The following is a 21,797-nucleotide window of genomic DNA, read 5'->3' on the forward strand; positions in this document are numbered from 1 at the left end:
GAGTAGTGTCAAAATCTATCCCTATCTTATCCAAGGCATTCATCACTACTAACCTATGCTCTCGAGATATTGCTAGAAGCTTCCATACATTCATCTCAACCTTGGTTTTCTTGAACTGTTTGACAATATCATTGTCTTCTATAATAGGTATGGGAACTTGCTGCGTAGTCGGTATAGGTTGTGTTGAAATGGGAGGTTGCATTCTCTCAAATCTTGTGAGGACATCTATAGATGAATCTTCTTCAACCCAAAAATCATCTATGGAATATGACACTGAAGGTGGAGGTCCTTCCATGTCTTTTAAGTAGACATCTTCTTCATCACTGTCCCAAACCCCATTAATGCTCATGTCTTCCTCTTGTGGAATTTGGACTAGCTTTTTGTCATCAATCATTTTCTGAATTAAATCTTTAAATTTAAAACAGTTTTAAATAGTGTGACCCCCTAACTGATGATATTGACAGTAGAACCTATCTGTCCTTTTTAGCGATTCAAATAGTCTCGGTTCGAGAGGTTTGACCTTGCCAATCTCAGAGAGCATGTTGAACATTTTAGCGTATGAAATCCCAATTGGAGTATAGAGTCTATTACTCTTCTTGGGTCTGTCAATTACTTGTAGAGAGAAGGGTTTCTTATTTGTGGATGGCACCTTGTCACACTTTTTCTAAAGCTCCTCTAATTGTTTCTTCGCAACTTCGAGAGCTTCGCGTAGCAAGTTTGATCCTTCCAACATGGACAATGTAAGCAACCGTACATCTTCTTTACTTTCTAGCTCGAGAAAGTCATCCATGGCATCGAAAAAGATCTCCTCTTCTTCTTCGATAGCATGGATTTCTTCAATAGGCTTGATGAGAGATGAGGGATCAACCTCGTTTTCTTCATCAGAGATGTCCAAGGAGTGAGCGAGAGGCGCATTGTCAATGCTCGCTTCTTACTGGCAGGAGGCAATGGCAGTTTGTTGTTATCGATTAAATCTTGGATAGCTTCTTTAAGCTTCCAACAATTTTCGGTAAGATGGCCCCTACCTTGGTGATATTTGCAATGTGCATTGGGGTTCCAGTTAGCTGTCATCTTCTCGACCGGTGGGTCCCCAAATGGTCCAATAGGAGTTATAAGACCTTTTGCATTTAGTCGGTCAAATGCGGTGTCATAACTCATACCTATAGGAGTAAAGTTCCTCCTAAATGGTTTCTTTTGTCCTTGATTATTCATAGCAAGGACTTCACTTAAGTTAAAGGTACTAACATTGTTTGAGTGGGTGGTTTTGGAAGAAGAAGGATTGTCATTCTTCTTGCCTTTCCAGCCACTGTTGGAGTTACTATTAGCAGCTTTCAGCTTATCCGGGTCGTCTTCAATATTAATTCCAATGTCATAGACGGCCTTGAAGGTATGGAGATTATTCTGGTATTTGAGATGCTTGGAGTACTTCTCTTGAAGATTCTTGATGAATAACCTCACAGATTCTTTCTCACTTGGTACTTCAATCATCTTAGCACAGGTTTCTCTCCATTTGTTGAAGAAAGAAGTGAAACTTTCATTCTCCTTCTGCTTGAGGATTTCAAGTTCTCTATAGTCAGTTTCAACTTGAATGTTGCACTAGTACCTATCAATGAAAGCGTTTACTATAGACTCCCAAGTAGAGGTTCTTTCTTTCTCAAGAGAGAAGAACCATTGTTGGCAAACGGTTTCTAAAGATAGAGAAAACAAAGAGGGAAACACCTTCTTGTCAATACCCTTAATGCTCATTATTGTTTCGAAGGCTCTTAGGTGAAAGTAAGGGTTGTCAGTTGCCTTGAATTTTAGGATGTCGTTGGCATTGAACTTCTGCGGAAGAAGATCCTTGTCCACCGAGACCCCTTTTGAGCTAATTCCTTGAAACTTATAGTCACTAGACAACTTGCTTGAACTTTCTTACATGAGGTCCATCTGTTGATGTTTCACAGGATCATCGATTTTGAGGGTTAAAACCTTTAACGCCTCAGTCACAGTAATCATTTGGTTCCTGAGCTCATTAACTTACTCTTAAGTTGTCATTATCGTCTTGGCTTTCCTTTTTCAGGCGATTGGTCCGTCGAAAAGTTGAACTTGAATAAAAAGATTGTCTTTGATCAAATGCCCTTCCTTTCCTGACCACGTGCTGTAAATTAAACCATTTTTGTTTTAATGACTTGACTCAAATTGACTTTGACTTTACGGGTTTTGAAAAAGAAAAAAGCAAAAATAGGGTTCATATTAGGGTGCATATTTTTGGAAAAAATAAGGTGTATATTTTTGGGAATCAAGTATAGGGTTTAATCAAGTGGTTTAAATTGGAGGATTAATATCCGACTTACCCCCGAAAAAAATGACGAAAAATACGCGCAAACAATACTCTCTTAGACATGGTCAAAGTGTGCATTAGTGTGTGCTTTATATGGTGAGTGCAAGTGACATGCTTTGACTTTTGTGTAAGACCATGGGACTTGGTGCCTAGACTCGATTAAGGAATTGTCACGATATTATTACCAGTAAAAATTAACCAAATTGATTAGCAAACTGTTCAATTGGACATAAGGTGATGACTCGAGCAATAAACCGAACTGTCGCGAAAACGACAGGACTGGCACCTCTCTTTGCAATGTAGCGCCAGGAACTGTCGACAGGCGCTACGCTCCACAGAGTGACGCTGCAGTTTAAATCTTGGCGCCATTGCTGGAACGTCGATCTAGAACTGCTTTCGCTATTATTACTCTACATGGTATGCCTAAAGTCGTACTAAGTTAACTCTGATTAAATTATTAGACTTTAATTACCCAAATTAATTAATTAATTAATTAGGCAAAGTTCTTTTAGTCATAAATCAGTTTATTTAGTCTTAACACAAGTCAAACAAACGGTTAGGCAAAACACATAGAGTATGCACAACCAATAATGCACAATTAGTCAAGTAGGCACAACATGATGCAATGAGTTTGCAACCTAACCATGGCTCTAGTTGTCTAAAGTTCGGGATATAGGTTAGTCAATGAGGGTCCATGGTTAATTGTCCGAATGCACCGCGCGGAAGCCTAACCGTGAAGGGTTGGCGCGAGTGGATGGGACACTGCGAGTTAAGAAAAACTCGCTTCCATGGTTTGCTGAATTCAACATTCTCGGATGTACCCTTTGTTGCACAGAGCGTTCAATCAGGTAGATGGAGCATGAATTCCCAGAGGGTTATGTCCATATGTAGAACACATATGGGTTTCAAAAAATTGAGAAAAACTCAATCAGGAAGTAGGATCGAGCAAACAGTGCTATAAACTGCTCAAAATTAGAACGCATATTTCTGGCTCGGTATTGGAAGAACTTGGCACCAGCAAACAGAAACCGGCACCACAATTTGGCTTTAGCGCCTGGCGACAGAAGCTGTCGCCTGGCGCTAAAGTCAAATAAGTGGCGCTAGACTTTGTTTCCTGACGCTGGTTCCTACATGCCTCAGCAGCTTTCTGTGCTCGATAAAATTTTCTAGTTTCGCGCAGCATTATTTCGATCCTATTTGTGAAAGATATTCCTCAAATATCCTACGTGTAAAAAAAGTTCTATGTTTTAACTCATTACGGATGGTCTTTCTAATGAGATCTTTTTTATGCATATGACAATAATGTTAATCAAAATTACGCACATGAAATACTAGAACTTTTCGAGTCTCATCCACTCATTTTAAATCATTGCCGAAATAAATTTCAGGAATTAAAATAGAAATCCTCCCCAGCGGAGTCGCAAAAAACTGTAGGGAATATTTCAAGCATTACCCCTAACTTGAACTCCACTGTGATCATACACTAAAGTACGGTGGCGTCCAAAGGGAAAGAAGATAGAGCAAATGAGTCGCCAACAAGTTTTAGGAACTTGTAAACCGTTCACAGGATGAAGGTTACACCCACTAACGATCCAAGAGATCAATAACTCCAATAGGTCTGGAACCATGACTGGTAGTTCGGGGATGAAGGTACAAATCCAACCTAAAAGAGATTGAACCTGCCCTAATAATAGGCCTCTACTTTATTCTGATCGTATTCATGTGCGCTTTCTGACTAACATGCAATCATTAGGATTAACCCTAAACCTGTTTAATCTATGTTGGTTGAATATTAATGCACAAATAAAACTATTATTGGCGATCACTTGAGTTATAATCAAATTAACTCTAAACAAGATTATTAATTATCTTATTTAGAGTGATTACAAGTACCAATTCCCTTTAAACATGCATAAAAGGTGTGATCAAGCAATAATAATAAATCAAGCAACATGATAATAAAAATAATAATAATAATAATCATCATAAAATTATAATCATAAATCATGTTAAAGCATAATAATAGCAAGATCCTAGGCATGATACTAACAAGATTAATAAGAAACCCTAGCATGTCACTAAACAATAAAAATCAAAGCTTTAGCCCTAACATGATACTAACATGATATTAGGAAAGAAAGTAGGAAGCATCGCAGGAATCACAATTGTCATATTTGATATTAGAAATTACCCTAAACATGATACTAGGAAGATCAAAACACCCTAACATGACACTAGGAATCATAATAACAACCTAGACATGATTTCTACATCATAATAACAATAAAATTAATTAAAGCACTTACTTGGATGCCTCGTACCTCTTTCTAATAACAAAATACACGCGTTAATAACTTCAAGGAAAATATAAACAAACAATTAAATTAAATAATTGAAAGAGAGATTTGGGACCAAACCCTCAGAAATTAAAACCTTTCACGTCTAGGGCAAAGGCAACTTCGAACTTGGCTAGGTGCTTCTAGGTCTTGTGAATGCGGAATTTTGTAGAGAAAGCTAGAGAGAGAAGAGAATTCTTAAAAGCTAGAGAGAATAAGAAAACTAGAGAGTATATGATATTTGATGATTATTGATGATTGAAAACAGAGGTTTTAGGAGGCTATTTATAAAGAATAATCAGCCAAACGGATAGAAAAACAAATCAGAGTTTCGACGGGAATAAAACTGGTTAGCGCCAGACGCTGAACATTAGCGCCATACGCTAAGGCTAGCGCCAGGCGCCAAGCATTAGCGCCAGGCGCTAACAATTATTTTCACACGTTTTCTTAATTCTGATAAAATTTAGCCGTACAGAAGGGAAAAATCGTATTTTCCTTAAAAATACTCTTTTATTCTGATTAAAACTCCAAAAAGTCAACCAAAGTCAATTTATCAATGCTAGTTGAATTAGGAATGAAAAGAACCTTCTAAAAGAATCTAGAAGGCTAAAATCAATTCTAATTGCATTAGGAATGATAAAACCATATTAGGCCCTCCTCTAGATCATTGGGTCGCATATAAGGATCAAACCGGGCCCAGTTTAGTATTTTGGTCATAACTTCCTTATTATTCATCGGAATTGGGCTTATAATATATCATTGGAAAGGTATTTTCAAGCCCCATCCAACTACACCATTATTGGACCCTTGCTATAGACCAAAACAAACTAGATTGGCTGTTTTCTTAAAATAGGTTTTCAAAAACAGAGAGAAGGGAAAGAATCAAAACTATCCGCAACACTAGACTTTCCACACTTTCACCTCATTCGATTATGATTCGACGTGAAAGGTACTCATCACCGGGCTTGGTTTTGGGGAGACACAAATGGGTGTCTACAGACACCATTTGGGTAGTGGTGGATAGACTTACAAAATCCGCGGTGTTTATACCAATGAAAGAGACTTGGAAGATGGAGCAACTTGCGAAATCTTACATCAAACATGTTGTGAGGTTACATGGGGTTCCAAAGGATATTGTGTCTGATATAGATTCCAGGTTTCTTTCAAAATTCTAGACAAATGTATAGGAAAATTTTGGTACAACACTTAAGATGAGTACGGCATTTCACCCTGCCATAGATGGACAAACCGAGAGAACCATTCAAACCTTAGAGGACATGTTGAGAGCATGTGTAATAGACTTCCAAGGAGGGTGGGAAGATAGCTTGGATTTAATTGAATTTTCCTACAATAATAGTTACCATGCGAGCATAGGAATGGCTCCATTTGAGGCTTTGTATGGGATGAAGTGTCGTAGTCCAATTTGTTGGAACGATATTAGTGAAACAATGATTCTAGGGCCTCAAATGATTGAGGATACAGTAAAGCAAGTAAGGGAAATTCAAGCTAAAATTCAAGTAGCTCAAGACCTACAAAAGAGCTATGCAGACTTGAAGCGTAGAGAAGAAGAGTTTGAAATTGGTGATAAAGTATTGTTAAAGGTGTCACCAATGAAAGGAGTGATGAGATTTGGGAAGAAAGGAAAGCTTAGTCCAAAATACATTGGACCATATGAAATACTCCAAAGAATAGGCAAAGTAGCTTATAGGTTGGCCTTACCTATGGAGCTTAGTAAAGTACATGACGTATTTCATATGTCTCAATTGAGAAGATACATACCTGATAAGTCCCATGTGTTACAACCCGAAACCATTGAGTTAGACTAAAATTTGACCTATGAAGAGAGACCTGTCAAGATCCTTGACAATAAAGTGCGTAGTACACGCAATAAGAACGTTAAGATTGTGAAAGTACTTTGGTCTAACCAATAATATGAGGAAGCCACTTGGGAGGCAGAAGATGAAATGAAAAAGAAATACCCAGAGTTGTTTCATGTATGTTGAGTTATGGGGGCGTAACTCGTTTTCTTTAAGGGGGGTAGAATACGATAGAATTTCGAGCTTTTTCCTTATGTTTTTAGTTATTCTTATGCTTTTGCACGATTTTTACCAAGTATTTTGAGTAATTGTGTTCTGAAAGAGACACAAAAGGGTAAAGGAATGACAAAAAGTACAGCAATATTATACAAAAAGAGGAAAAAGTTTGAATTTCGTTCCCCAAGATTCGGGACGAAACTTTTTTTAAGGGGGGTAGACTGTAATACCCCGTATTTTTATACTTATTTTATTTTAAATATGTTTTTTGCAAAAGTATATAAATAATTTTAATGTTTTAATTATGGTATTTTAATTATTTATTCTATGTAAGTTTGAAAATATTTTTATAAAAGGAAAGTTTATTTAATTAATTATTTTATAAGAGTTGGGGTTTATTTTAGGAAAGTATAATTTTTAATAAGTTTTAATAGAGAAGGGATTAGGAAAGATTAAAAAAGGAAACTTTAGAGAGAAGGGTTTCCAGAGGAGGGGTATAAATATTCAACACTTAATGCAAATTAGACTTTGCCCAGAGTGGAGAAAACCCAAGGTAACTTTTGCACGATCGGACCACCACCTTACCACCGTGCACTACCGGCGCACGACCAGCAGCTACGGCGGCACAGGCAGGGTGCGGCAGCAGCCTAGTCGTACCGTGGTGGCTGCTGCTGCTGCTTGCGGTTCCCAAAAAAAAATTAATCTTTATTGTTCTAATTTAATCTATGTTTAAATCTAATTGTAAACTATGAGTTTTGGGATTTGATTTTGATGTTTGGGTATAAGTATTATGTTGATTAATTTTCAGATTATGTTTTTAATTTAAAAGCCCCAATTTTTGAAACCCTAGGTTCTTGATTTATGAATAATTGAAGGATTTGGATGTATAATGGTTTAGATCTTTGATTAAAGTGTTTTAAGGCTTAATTACAGCAAGTTTTAATTAAAATAAAGTGCTAGAATTTTTAGTAGAGTATTTAAAACTAAGTTTCTTTAAGAAATTTCAATTACCTAATAATTGGAACTAAAGTATGATGTTTAAACATAATTTCAGCTTATTTTAATTATTTATGAGGGGTTTTATAATAGTATGTATTGCTGGAAATTTGTGTAGAATGGATTTTAATACTCTTCTATGATTTTAAATTGTAGGAAACTTTGAAGTGAGCAATTTTTATTAGTCGTGGCGATTTTAAGATCGTATTCAAGGTACGTTCGCGTACTTAGCATATTTTGATGATGTAGTATCATGCTAGGCTTGATATAACTCAATTACAAGTAGTATCATGCTAAGGTCTATGATTGGAATTGTTAATTATTGGTGTTGGTGATTGAATTGTGAAGCATGAATTATTTGTGATGGTTTATGGATTGGAAAATTATATTTTGGCATGATTATATGGACTACACTTTTATTTGTGGCATGTTAGAATGCATGTTTCATTAAACTACATGTTTAATTTGGCTTGGAATGTTGAAAAGAAATTTTATTATGGTTCATATAATTTTTATTGATGCTTTAAGTATGGAAAAAGAGCTATATAAGTGTCTATATACACGAGGAATAAATTGTATGTTGGTGCCTTAGTGCACTTAAGGTGTTTTTAACACCGAGGGATAGAATTTTTAGCGCTTTATGCGTTTAAGGTGTCTTTGACACTGAGGTAGAATTAAAAAGGGTTCAACATTATATATTATGTGGTCACTAATTATTCAAGAATTAAATTGATATGTTGTTTGATTGAATAATTATTGTTGATTGAATTATTATGATTTGAGAGTCATCACCAAGTCTAATAATATGTAAATAACGTAAAGTGAAAGAGATTATGCACCAACACTCTTGGAACGTATATACCTTGAGTATGAACATATGGGGGGAGTTATGGGGTTTTATATTTAACCATAACTTCTAATGGAGTACCGGGCGCTGTACATTCCTTTTTATTTATTATTATGCGCAGGAATTCCGCCACCTATGTGTGGTTTTGTGCTGGCACGGTTAGCTCCCGTGTCAGTTAACCTCGATTTATTTGGGGGAGGTAAAGTTGGAAACCCGTTCGATGCATAATCAATGCTAAATAAATTATTTAGTGTCTAGTTAAAGAGTCTTGTTGAATGTTGTGTGTGCTTGTACACAGGTGCATTGAGGTAAGTGTGTGTTGATAGGTGAAAGCATGTTAGTGTGTTTAGTTACACTTATGTACTCAGCTTTGCTGATTGTGTGTGTGTTTTGGCCATGTCTTTAACTTGGCCCTATGATGACCCATTTTTAATGGAGAGTAATGGAAACAAGTGGAGATAAGCTTTTCAGGTTTTGAAGCATATTCATGACGGGGCATGAGTGAAGAGCGAATCATGCTAGTTTTCATTAGTTTACGATGTGTTTTATGCTTTGATTCACTTATGGTGTTATTTATATGTGGACTAACGCAAAGATTTGGATTTGGTTCGGTTTTGAATAAGGGCCTTTAGTGGTTCCAAGTTGTAGGTTGATTTTATTTGACTTCGTTTGTTTTGGTTTTAAACTTTACTTTCGTTTGGTTGATTTTTGAGTTGACTTGTTTTGAACGGTTTTGATTTTAAGTCTTCCGCTGTGTATCTTTGATAGTTGCCTTAACCGTTTTTACGGTGGCGGTAATGTCTTAGATATTCCTAAATCGTATTTTTAAAGAGTAGAATAGGTATTTAAGGAAAGGAATTTCTAGGTTTTTACACACTATGTATTGGTTCAATTGAAAGATACCAGTACTTAAGTGTCAAACCTATTGAAATGCTTAGAACATGTGTTTCGTTTTTTAAATCACTTTCCTTCGCATTTGTGGGGGATTGTTGGAAATAATGCTAAGGAAGTTCTTTATTTTGGAGGAAAACTCTTTGTCCCACATTGGTGGGATAAGGAAGGTTTTACTTGGTTTAAATATGTGTGTTTATACTTTGATGTTTGAAGTGCTTTCCCTATTGTTGTGGGCTAGAAAGGGGCATCCCCACGCGTGCACCGCCACCGTCGTCCGGCCGGTTTGGTTCGTGTTTGTGGCACGTGCGCGGTGTGGTGGGTGTGCCTACCTTTTTGGGCCAAGTCGTAATTGACGTTCCAGCTTTTATGAGATTGTTTAGTTACGAAGGCCGCAACAACGCTTGACTTGGTTTTGTAACTATTACTTATTTTCCACAATTTATTTTGTGGCTTGATTTTCTCTATAAGTTATGGTTTTCTTCATTTTTATAAATTGATCTTTTTCGTGGCTTTTGAAACACACATAAACAATTTCTTCTTCCTCCTCTATTCTTCCATTTTTGCTCTAAATTAGTTTTGAGCATATTGTGAGTTCATAATCTCTCTTTTTGAGTTCACGTTAAGAGAGATCGATGTATTAAATCTTTGAGGGGTGACGCCATCTCCGATTGCCCCATAGTTAGGGCGAATTTTGCTTATAAGACAGTGTAAAAAACACGTCACAGCTTTATACATACATTAAACAAATTCGGCCCACATTTCAATCCATATATTTTTTTTATTTTACAGTATATTCATCCTACAATAAATATAAAAAAAATACAAGAATTGAATATTACTAAAATTGAAAAAAAAACGTGGCTCGATTGATAGCTTGACACTACATAATCTTGCGTGTCGCGCGTGAATTTTGTTATAATTTTGAATATGCTATGTGTTTAATGCAAAATTTTAAGATTGAAACTGAAAACGATGAATACGCAACAAACCTAATGACGAGGTATTCCAAACGGCTGCTTGTGAGCCGCTTAAATGGTGTCTCGCAGGGGTATGTTGATTTTTTTATGCAGGATTTAAATTTGTCCATATAGATTCAATGGTAAGAGATATAATTTCAATGGTTTTTAAAATAAGGTTCGAATATCTCATTAGGCTGTCAAATAATACTATTGGAGGTTCGTTGCTACAAAAAAAAATTCCAGTGATACAAAATACACGGTACTTATAAAAATCCTTAATTAGGGCCTGTTCTCTTACTTTGAAATTCAGTTCAATTCAGTTTAGTTCAGCTCAGTTCAGTTCAGTTCAGTTCAGTTCAGTTCAGTTCAGTTCAGCTCAGTTCAGTTCAGTTCAGTTCAGTTCAGCTCCTAATTTCCTTCTCTTATAAAATATTCATTTCAGTTCAGTTCAGTTCAGTTCAGTCAATGAGAACAGGCCCTTAGTGGTATCTAATATACTCTTAATAATTGTGGTCCAATTCTTTTTGAAACCATGTTTGACAAAAAAGGTGGGCCCCACCCCACCTTTTTTTCACTCATTCTATATGTCTCTTTGTAACACCCCGTATTTTCAAACCACTGTTTTATGTGCATTTCAACCTATTAAATATAATTTCTTATTTAAATATCAATTTCTAAATTTAAATGTTAATTACTATTTTGATTAAAGGGTCATCCAAGCTTTTGATATCCTAATATTTTCATAAACACGATTCAACGTTATTATTTAAAAGGTTTCATATTTGAGTTTTAATAATTTTAACTATATTTGACATGTCTGAATTGATATTAGCTTTAAAGGGTGATTCCTTAAGCTTAAGCGTCAATTCAGTAAGTGTTACTAAATTATATGTAATTTTAATATTTAACCTATCGCGATTGATACGGCCATACGGGTCATCATGGGTGATTTCTTGACTGAAGTGCCGATTTGATAGGTATAAAATGATTCTATGAATTTAAAGACGTTTTACATTCAATCGTATCAATATCGATAAATAAAGTTGTATTGGGTGATTCCGTCAACTCATTTGTCAAATTGATATTATTTATAAACTATTCTTTTATTTTGTATTTATAAAACTCATTATAATGCCCTTTTATTATCTAGGTCATTATAGATAAATAATATTATTGGTTTCACTTTTCTTATTTATTTTATGTCGCTTTTCTGTGAATAAGAACTTTATATATTTTTGTGTCGTGATTTAAATTATTGTTTTTGTAATTATTATTTACTTTCAATAATGAAAATTATTATATCTTTTTAAAATGCGTTTTCAACTCGTCTCTCGTTACATTCCTTTCCTAGTCTAGTTTCAAGCTAACTAGAATTTATTTATGGGTCGGGTTTTTCCTTTCAACTTTCATGACTAAATAGATTAATATAGGCTTGTTTATTAGCTTCCTTACTCCCATTCTTAAGCCTCAATTAATTATTCTGTCAAGCGCCCAAAAGAGAAGCCTTGAATACTAGCTTTGTATGGCCTTTTTGTGAGCTTCTTTTGAGCCATTCTTGGCTGTTTTCCACAACATCTTTAAGGGATTAGAAACTTCTCATTTTACCCTAAGTAAACCCTCATATTCACCCTCATTACACCTAATTAAACCTATCTAAGTTGCTGCCCAACTCCTCCACTTCTCCTTCCCTTTTTACGTGTACATTATATATGCTAGCTTCATTAGTTTTTCGTCACAAAAAATAAAACGCTGCATATACTCTCCTCTCTCTTCATCCTTTTAGCGAGTTTCAAAGGCAAATCAAGGGGGAAATCTTAGGCTAATTTTTGGCTTAAGCAAACTCCAATTCGTGGTCAAATTCCTCCTCTTTCGAAGTGTCAAAACCGAAGAACTTTGAGGGTTTTCAAGGGGCTACTTGTGCGTGGGTTTAGGGGCTGAATTCATGGCTTTCCTCACCTTATGCTAGTCTATAATTTGGTCACGCTTCAAGAGGTAACTAGCCTTTCTTCCCTTAGATTGGAAATGCTAGGTTTTAGGGTTGAATTGATAGGTAGAAATCATGTTAAGGTTAGATTGATTTGTTGATTTTCGTTCTTGATATGTATGTCAGATTTTCGTGTACAATTAAGGTGATTTTGGGTGTTTGAATCATGTTTTTCATGCTTGAATTATCTTAGAATAAATCCTTAATAGGTGTATGATATTTTGTTATGATTATATTAGGTTTTGTGATGACTTTTAGGTACTTGAAATCTGATTATATAGTCTTATTATGTGCGTATAAGACTGCAGTTTCTGCGGTGATTATTGGTCGTGAATGAGCCATGAATTCAATTATTTTATTTTATATTATTGTAGAAGATTGTTTTACGATCGATTTGATATATTATGGGTAAAATTCGGAGGTGTTTAAGGCCTCCAAATGACTGATTTTGTGAGAGAAGTTGTGCTGCCAACGTGAATTAATTAGGACGTGATGTTAGATAGAGTTTATGAGCATGTAAATATCTTATTTTTGTGACCAATTGAATATATCTTCTACATTATCATCTTAGAATTATATAGGAGTTTGTATCTTAGACAGAATATGTGTGTTGAGGCAAAATTCTATCTTTTATAAGCATCTACTTTAGAATTAGTGTGCTGTGTAATGACAGCTTGTGTTTCACCTGTTCGGCTGTTCCTAGAGCTCTCAATTCGGGTAAACGGGATGGGTTTGGGTCGGGTAAGAATTAACTCGGGTAGGGTCAACTCGGGTTAATGCCGTAACCTATGCGGGTCGAGTTCAAGTTGGATCATGCTTATGTCGGGTCACGTCGGGTCTTACATCTTATCGGGTTTGGGTCGGGTTTAGGTCGGGTTAAGAATAGGCCGGGTTACATTCGGGTCAGGTAAATAATAGGTCGGGTTTAACTCGGGTTTTTACGGGTTAAAACAGGTTAGGGTCATTCTCGGGTTCGGTTCAAGTCAATAATTTGCGAGTTAGAATTAGGTCGGGTCACTCTCAGGTTTGAGTCAGGTTCTGTTCAAGTCAATAAGTTGTGGGTCATAATTAGATCGGGTCATTTCCAAGTTGGGCCATTCTAGGATTCAAGACGGGTTCAGTTCAAGCCAATAATTTGCAGGTTATAATCAGGTCTGGTCATTTCCAAGATGGGTCATTCTCGAGTTCAAGTCGGCAAGTCAATAATTTGCGGGTTATATTCAGGTCGGGTCATTCCAAGTCAATCGGGTTTAATTTTCGGTTTATAATCAGGTCGGTCCTTTCCATGTCTTGTCATTCTCGGAATAATTTGCAGGTTATAATAATCAAGTCGGGTCATTTAAAATTCGGGTCGGGTTTGGATTCGAGTATCAAAATATTGGGTTAATTAGGGCTTAAGGTTGATATCAGGTTGGGTCATATCGAGTTTGGTTACATTTTTTGGGTCAGTTTGTTAACAGTTTATGTAATGACGTTCACATTTAATCATCATCAATTTCTTCATTTATTGTAAGAGAAATAATTTTAGAGAAGTTTAAATTCAAGCTAATAAGTTCAAGTAAGTTTATATAAGATATATATACATTAGAAGTTCATATTATTTCCAGTAAAATTCGGGTCGGGTCAATAACAAGTCGGGTTGAATTTAGGTCGGGTCAATAACAAGTCAGGTTAATTTCGGGTCGGGTTGAATTCCGAGTCGGGTTAGTAATAGGTCGGGTTAAATTCAGGTCGGATTAAATTTGGGTTTTGACAGGTTAAAACAGGTTTGGGTCAATTTCGGTTCAGATCAGGTTCGGTTCAGGTCAATTATTTAGGGGTTACATTCGGGTTGGATCATCTCCAAATCGGTTTATGTTCGGGTTTGGGTCTTAAATACTCGGGTCAACTTAGGTCTAGGGTTGGTTTCAGGTCGGGTTCGGGTCACCATTTTTCGGGTTCAGACGGGTCGGTTAATAATCGGGTTTGAGTCAGTATTTCGGATCGGGTTAGCTTTTGATAGCTCTACATGTTCCTAGGCTTTGAATTAATTACTTGTGTTGATTTTATTGCCTAAATTGAATTAGTATCATATTAGGCTATCACCTAATTAATTTGGCATGATTCTAAGCAAGTTTGATTTGTTTTAATGGTCCAAAACTAAGAATATGAGCTGCTACCCTCCACTGCGAAAGGTGTGTGATAAGAGAGTTTTTATGATATGTTTTGCCTAACATATAATCCTAAATGTATGGTTTACATGACCTATTAAGTTTTTAGACTGTGTACTATAATGGGCCGTGCTTAGTTTCATGTTTAAGGTGGGTTTTTGGGTGAATGGGTGTCGTAATTTAGTGTAGGGGCTGTTGTATGTATGATTTATTTGGGCATGTTTTCTCTTGAATTTTAAGTCCGAAATGGTTTTATATGATGCCTATTGAGTATATGTATGTCCCTAATTTTTATTTCTCATTTGAAGTATGTTTGATTGGGTTTTTATGATGATATTTGGACTCGTATCTTGCTGCCTTGTTTTGGTTGTTTTATGAAATTGTAGTTTGGATTTTTGGTTTTATCAAATGAATTTATGGAATTTTTATTATAACTATTATATATTAGTTAAAATTATATTTTAAATAAGTGATGTGTGAATCCTTAGGTATTATAAATCTCTAAGGTAAAATATTTTGATGTGTGTTTGAATATGTGTGAGTTGTAATTGTATTATCGACGTTGTAATGCTTTAGAGGAGAATAACACTGTCTTTAGCATTATTTCGCCAAGAGTTGTGAATGCATTTAATTGGTGATTTCTGATAATTAATTATATTCCCAAACTCAGACGATACCTCTGTGGTTTATTGAGTTGAAATGTGTTTTGAAATGGAATTACGATTGGATTTAAGAAATATGATTTTCTTATGCAGTTTAAATTGAGTGTAAGACCATTTGGTCTTCTCTGCAGATTTTTGAGTGTAATATATTATATTAAGTATTTTAAGTAATTTTTAAACTGTGTGTGGGGCCATAGTCGGGTGTGAGGCCGAGTTGCTTCTTGATGGTTAATGAACATGCTAACTACCTGGATTGCGAGTCTTAGGTAGCTCAAACTAGGTTAATTGTTGTCGTCCGGGGTGTGTAAGACCTTATAGGCATCTACCCATAACTGGGAGTTGGCCAATCTTAGACACGGTCTCCTACGAGATGACCGGGGGTTCGTCCTGATAAACCTTAGGAAGTGGATTGCGAGGCCACTAGCGTTCCCTCCATGCCAGATCTGCTGTTTTGAATGTTTTGAGTTTGAAATATTGAAACTATGAAATTATTACTTATATTGAAGCTTATATAAATTGTGAATGAAATTAAGTGTTTTAATATAAATTTCTTATTTTAAGTTTATTGCGAAATATTTTTTAGTTTTATGGTTTGATGGTTTTAAGTGATTTCATTTGAGTTTACAAGTTGTTTGTGATTGTGGTTTCTTTCTATTAATTTAAGTCTAAAATCTTTTATTTCTGATTAGAGGGAGAACTGCTAGTTGCTCCCCACTGATTGTGAAACGTTGTTACAATTTGCAGGTTCCATTTTGTTTATTTGATCTATGTGACGATGGGTTGGGAATTGAGAGTTTATAAACCAACCTTTGGGCTTTTATGCCTTTGTTGTTAGTTGATTGTTTAAGTACTTTGAAATTGGTTTTAGTTTGATTTCAATTTGGCCGATAAGGATTGTTCTGCCCTTGGCTTTTGAATATAATGGATTTGTCTATGTTTATGTTCTTTTGTTTATTTCTATTTCATCTCTTAGTTCGCGCTTAAGTTAAATAACTTAATTTGGATGTTTGAATGACTTAATTTTAACTTTTAGACTTAGGTAAAGCTTGACTTTTCCAATCAAAGTTAAGTAGTCTCCCATTCAGGCGTAATTTTGCTAACACTTTTAGTTCTAAGAGAACGAGGTGATACACTCTTCCTTTCTCCCTATTCCTTGTATATTTTATATAATATATTATGTGTGAGACATCCTTATTTTGTCTCACAACACTACAACAATACTTCCTCTGTAATGAAAACAAATTATCATTGTAGGAGTTTATAGGTACTGTATGCGGAAAAACATGAATCATATTCATAAGCACCTAATTCAAGATCACATGCATAACACATAAGACACATAATCATACATTTGAAGATTGAATTCCACAAAGCTATTCAACTGACAAATCAAGGAGAGATTAGAGCCCCAAGCGTTGCTCTTCTACTTAGTTTACAGGATTCGAACGAGCTAATGGACAACCAATCATCGCACAAACCACCGACACTGGCGCCGAGGAGGAGAAGAGAGCCGTGAGAGAGAGAGAGAGTATGAGAGGGGTTGGTTTTGCGTTTGCTAACTCGGGTTTGATCTTAAGGATCACTGAATTGCATTTCCATCCCTTAAACACCTAGTCTATATATAATCCCTATTTTAATAATAAAAAAAAAAAAAAAAATAAAGTAAAACCGGAAGGAATAAGAAACCCTAAAAAATACGGTTTAAATTAGAAACCCTAAAAAATACAGATTGCAAAAGCTCTCGCAACCTCCTCATATTCTCATTCTCTCTCTCTTCGCAACTCCAGAAGCTGTGCCTGCGCAACCCCCTTAGGTATTTTCTCTCTCTCTTCCATTTTCAAAACCCTAAATTTTTTTTCAATTTATTCACTCAATATCGTTTTTTCCCCTTTGATTCAGATCTTTCTTCTCTATTGGTGTCGCAGTCTCAGTCCAACATCATGGCTCTGGTTAGTTATTTCTGTGTTTTTTTAATTTCATTTTTTATTGTTTAAAATCATCGCCGAATACAATTAATTTTGCTTGATTATGATTTTGTTACTGTTGTTTAATTGCTGCTTTTGGTTTCATTTTGGATCTGTGAATTTTGATTTTTTTAGCTGATTTACAATTTAGCTTGAATTTTGTTTGTTATTTGCTGGGTTTTGTTTGAATTGTTGAGTTGATGTTACTAATGATGAAATATTGATGATTTGAATTTATCGGTAATTCGATGAGAATCTCTTATTAGGGTGTTTTCGTTTGAATGATTTGAAATTTTCCTTACCTTTTTCGATTTTTTCCTGTTGATTGTACATTTTTAAGGAGTAGTGCGATTATTGATTGCATTTTTTTTATTTATGTAATTTCATGTAAGAATTTTATTACCTTAAACATTAGTATTAGCTAATTTTTGGATCGATTTGCAATGTGTTTCATTGAGGTTTCGATGTTATTTTTGATTCATTTTCTAAGATGTTGATCAATATTGATCACTGATATGATTAGCTAGCTGTATTTGTGTTCCCATTTTTAATATCTGCTATTTCGCATTCTCCAATTGTCAAAAGTTACATTCTTTTTCTATAAATATGTGAATTGAATTATACGAATTATACTGCCAAATCGGTTCAGTTCATTTGCAATTTGCTGTATATGTTAGATTGTTTATTTTAAATCAAGTTTTTTCTTCTCCTCAGGTCTTGCATACAGGACTCCCAAATAAGAATGCCTACAAGGCTCTTATTGCTGCTGAATACAGTGGCGTGAAAGTCGATGTGGTCAAGGATTTTCAGATGGGTGTTACGAACAAATCGCCTGAGTTTCTTAAAATGAACCCCATCGGCAAGGTAGCCTATCAATCTTAAAGGGTATTGTTTTTTCTTTGCTATAAAATGTTGTGTAATTTTTGATGTGAGAATTGCTTTTTTTTCAGGTTCCAGTTCTGGAAACTCCCGAGGGTCCTGTATTTGAGAGTAATGCGATAGCTAGATACGGTGAGTTTGTACTGCCTCTCTCTTGATATGATCCTTATCTCATCTAGCTCTACTTTTTAATTAAATAAATTCATGTTTTGCAGTGACAAAGCTGAAGGCTGATAATCCTCTCTTTGGCTCGTCGCTAATTGAATATGTAAGATTGAACTTAAGCATTTGATTTATTTATTTTCCAAATGCAATTTTGGTGCTACGTAGCATGGATGACTAAAATCGTTTGATTTTATATGTATTTTATTTGTTAGGCCCACATTGAGCAGTGGATTGACTTTTCAGCCACTGAGATTGATGCAAACATTGCTCGTTGGTTGTATCCTAGACTTGGTTACGGTGTACATCTTCCTCCGGTTAGTTGACATAATTGTATTTTTAAAACTAAATCTAGATGTTTCTATAGACGCATTAATTATACCAACTCTTCTGTTATTTTGAAGGCTGAGGAAGCTGCTATTGCTGCATTGAAGAGGTCCTTGGAAGCGTTGAGCAAACATCTTGCTTCCAACACTTTTCTGGTCGGAGACAGTGTTACACTGGCTGATATTGTCATGACCTGTAACTTGTTTTATGGATTCCAGAGAATCATGACCAAGAGCTTTACTTCAGAATTCCCTCATGTCGAAAGATATGTCTGGACGATGGTTAATCAGCCAAACTTCAAGAAGGTGCTGGGTGAGGTAAAGCAAACAGATTCTGTTCCATCTGTAGCAAAGAAGCCAGCTCAAGCACAGCCTGCTAAGCCCAAGGCCAAGGAGGAGCCAAAGAAAGAGGCACCCAAGAAGGTAGAAGCACCTGCAGCAGAAGAGGAAGAGGCACCCAAGCCAAAGGCAAAGAATCCACTTGACCTTCTACCCCCTAGTAAGATGGTACTGGATGAGTGGAAGAGGCTATACTCCAACACCAAATCCAATTTCCGTGAAGTTGCAATTAAAGGTATTGTTTTTGTGTTAAATACCTCCTTATCTTGGCTTTGAATGAACAAGTTGGTAGCCATGATACTGAAAAAGATCCCTTTTTCCCTTTTTTTTTGTTCTGTCATTCATTCTATAGAATCTACTACGTATACCTTATTTCTGCTTCACAGTTTGTTGTCTTAAAGCTGTTAATTTATTTAGGCATTTTCCTCTAATGTTATGAACTTGCCTCTGCCTTCACCTCCTGAATGGCTGCCTAAGTTATCTTGAGAAACTGATCCAAACCTTAATTTTCTGTTTTTCATCCTTCTCGCTTATTCTTGTTTCCTGGGTCAAGGACGGATTTTTTGAAAATTATGATCGAAGTTTGTTGACTTGTAACCAGTGTTGGGAGTTTTACTGTAGTTGATTGTCTTGCCTTGTATTTGTTTTTTGTTATACACTGACAATTGTATTCAGATTATCCTTTGAAATTTGTAATGTGGATTAACGTGTACTGTATTTTGGAACACACATTTTTCATCAATTACTTATGTTAGTGTTTGATGCTGTCATGCACGATAACTTTCTCATACTTATCTCTGTGTTTTTGCAGGATTCTGGGATATGTATGATCCAGAGGGCTACTCTCTGTGGTTCTGTGACTACAAGTACAATGATGAGAACACCGTCTCTTTTGTAACAATGAACAAGGTTAGTGGGTTCTTGCAAAGAATGGATCTTGCTCGCAAGTACGCATTTGGAAAGATGCTGCTGATTGGATCAGAGCCCCCATACAAGATCAAGGGTTTGTGGCTCTTCCGTGGACCAGAGATCCCTCAATTTGTGCTTGATGAGTGCTACGACATGGAGCTCTACGAGTGGACAAAGGTTGACATCAGTGATGAGGCTCAGAAGGAACGTGTTAGTCAAATGATTGAAGATTACGAGCCTTTTGAGGGAGAAGCTCTTCTTGATGCCAAATGCTTCAAGTGATTCAATGGCGTCCCTAATGCTTAGGATATGTAGTTTGTTGGTCTATTGGTTCATACTCGTTCCATAGATTATGCTACCGTCCCCATTTAATTTTGCCTAGAAGTGTTTTTTATTGACTTTTTATTTTTAATATTTTGGTTTCTGCCTTTTTAGACGTTTTTGCGAAAATGTTATCTAATGACAGCAATATAGTGGGTCATTACGAGCTTACCATGAGTACGTCTTGAAATGACTAACCTATTCGTGTTTTTTTTGTAGTAAATGTGATGTGTTGAACGTAACATTTTTGAACTATGTTGCATGAGAATGTTTGGTTTGGTAAATAGGTGATCCAGATTGATTAATATGTAATACCAGCTTTTATGTTGTCTTAGTTGGTCATTTGTGTATGTTTTCTTTTGCTGACCCATTGTTTTATGTTGACTGACCATTATTCTGTAAAACAAGTGTTACTACAAAATGTCAGACTTCATCCCATTAGCTCCGAGTTCCAATTTCCAGGTGAAACTTGTTCCAAGTTGCATACTTGTATGGTAGCTTAGTCTATGTGTAGCCCCACATAGACATCCAACGAAATTGCAACATGTCAACGTTCTTAAAAAAGAAAGAAAGAGAGTTGAGCCGGAGAGTTGAGCGGTAAAAAGGTGTGAGATTCTCGCCTAAGAAGATAGCAGAGGTAAAGGATGAAATTATGGCGCCATGTTAAAAAATTTTACTTCCTCGACGAAGGTATGTTATGTACTTTTAGAAACATTTTCTATGGTAATGGGCAGTGAAGTTCTAGTCATTCATTGAATCAAAGATGAAGTAAGAAGTTCAAAACATTATTGGGTGACATTGATGATAAGTTTTTTTTTTTTTTTTTTTATCAACTGATCAGGTTTATAATGTATAATTGAAAGTTTTTCTCTTTACTTGACATAATGTAGTGAGTAAATTAGAAAATATGTTATATTTGATGAAAATGGTTTTTACAAGGAAATATAATTGGTTTGAAGTTATAAGGGTTAAAGAAGATATGCTTTTAGTTTTGTAATGGAATTCGAATCCATGGATTTATTTTTGATAAAATTTGGAATTTTGTGTTTTGTAGTTAATAATGTATAATGTACCTTTCTCATGAGTTTTTAAAATTATTTTAAAGCAATTTCGGTGACATTAATTTTTTTAGTATGAATATAATTATAGTGGTATAATTATGTATTATTAGATGTAGTGTAAAATAGATTATGAGTTTAATTGTGCTATGCAGGGTTGCAGTGTAATGGCAAATATGGAGGGCAATTTAGAAAAAAAAATCATTCATCTAAATGAGGTGTTTAATTGAGGACTGTGAAGAAGAGGATCAGGGAATAGCAAATGATCCAAAAGTTGGAATGACCTTTGTATTTGGAGAAGAGTATGCCCAATTTTGCCACAACTATGCTTTCAAAAAGGGTTTTATGTTCTTCATTGAAACTAGCAAACTAATGGATGAGTACAAGAATGATGGTGGTACTCGAACAGGGGTAGGGAAGTATGAGACAATGTACCATATGATGCAACGAATAAGATTTAAATGTAAAACGGGGGGTGTAAACAGAGCAAAGGGTCAAACGTCACATGATGCAAAGTGTTTATTGATGCTCGTTTAGTAGATGGGAAGATGCATGTACGAGGTTGTAAATTGGATCACAATCACCCAATTGATCCATCATGTAGCCAACCACCATACCAAATCGCTTTGCCTTTCTTAAAACCCTCAGTGAGAAGTGC

The 21,797-nt window shown here is 35.6% G+C and overlaps 1 protein-coding gene across 1 annotated transcript; it reads left to right on the top strand.

The window, feature by feature from the left end:
• Nucleotides 1-16,864: 16,864 nt before the first annotated feature.
• Nucleotides 16,865-20,415, top strand: LOC110682772 (elongation factor 1-gamma 2-like). Its single transcript, XM_021859104.1, has 8 exons — nucleotides 16,865-16,994; nucleotides 17,081-17,130; nucleotides 17,860-18,009; nucleotides 18,096-18,156; nucleotides 18,240-18,292; nucleotides 18,402-18,503; nucleotides 18,591-19,086; nucleotides 19,663-20,415. The coding sequence occupies exons 2-8, from the start codon at nucleotides 17,122-17,124 to the stop codon at nucleotides 20,040-20,042; spliced, it is 1,251 nt and encodes a 416-aa protein (XP_021714796.1). The 5' UTR covers nucleotides 16,865-16,994; nucleotides 17,081-17,121; the 3' UTR covers nucleotides 20,043-20,415.
• Nucleotides 20,416-21,797: the final 1,382 nt, after the last annotated feature.

The sequence above is a fragment of the Chenopodium quinoa genome, unplaced genomic scaffold (assembly GCF_001683475.1).
Source record: "Chenopodium quinoa cultivar QQ74 unplaced genomic scaffold, ASM168347v1, whole genome shotgun sequence".
Lineage (NCBI taxonomy): Eukaryota > Viridiplantae > Streptophyta > Magnoliopsida > Caryophyllales > Amaranthaceae > Chenopodium > Chenopodium quinoa.

Excerpts from the sequence above, each read along its gene's own strand:
- LOC110682772 (XM_021859104.1), top strand. Across the intron at positions 18,010-18,095 it reads AAATGAACCCCATCGGCAAG|GTTCCAGTTCTGGAAACTCC; the intron begins GTAGCCTATCAA and ends CTTTTTTTTCAG. Across the intron at positions 19,087-19,662 it reads CCGTGAAGTTGCAATTAAAG|GATTCTGGGATATGTATGAT; the intron begins GTATTGTTTTTG and ends GTGTTTTTGCAG.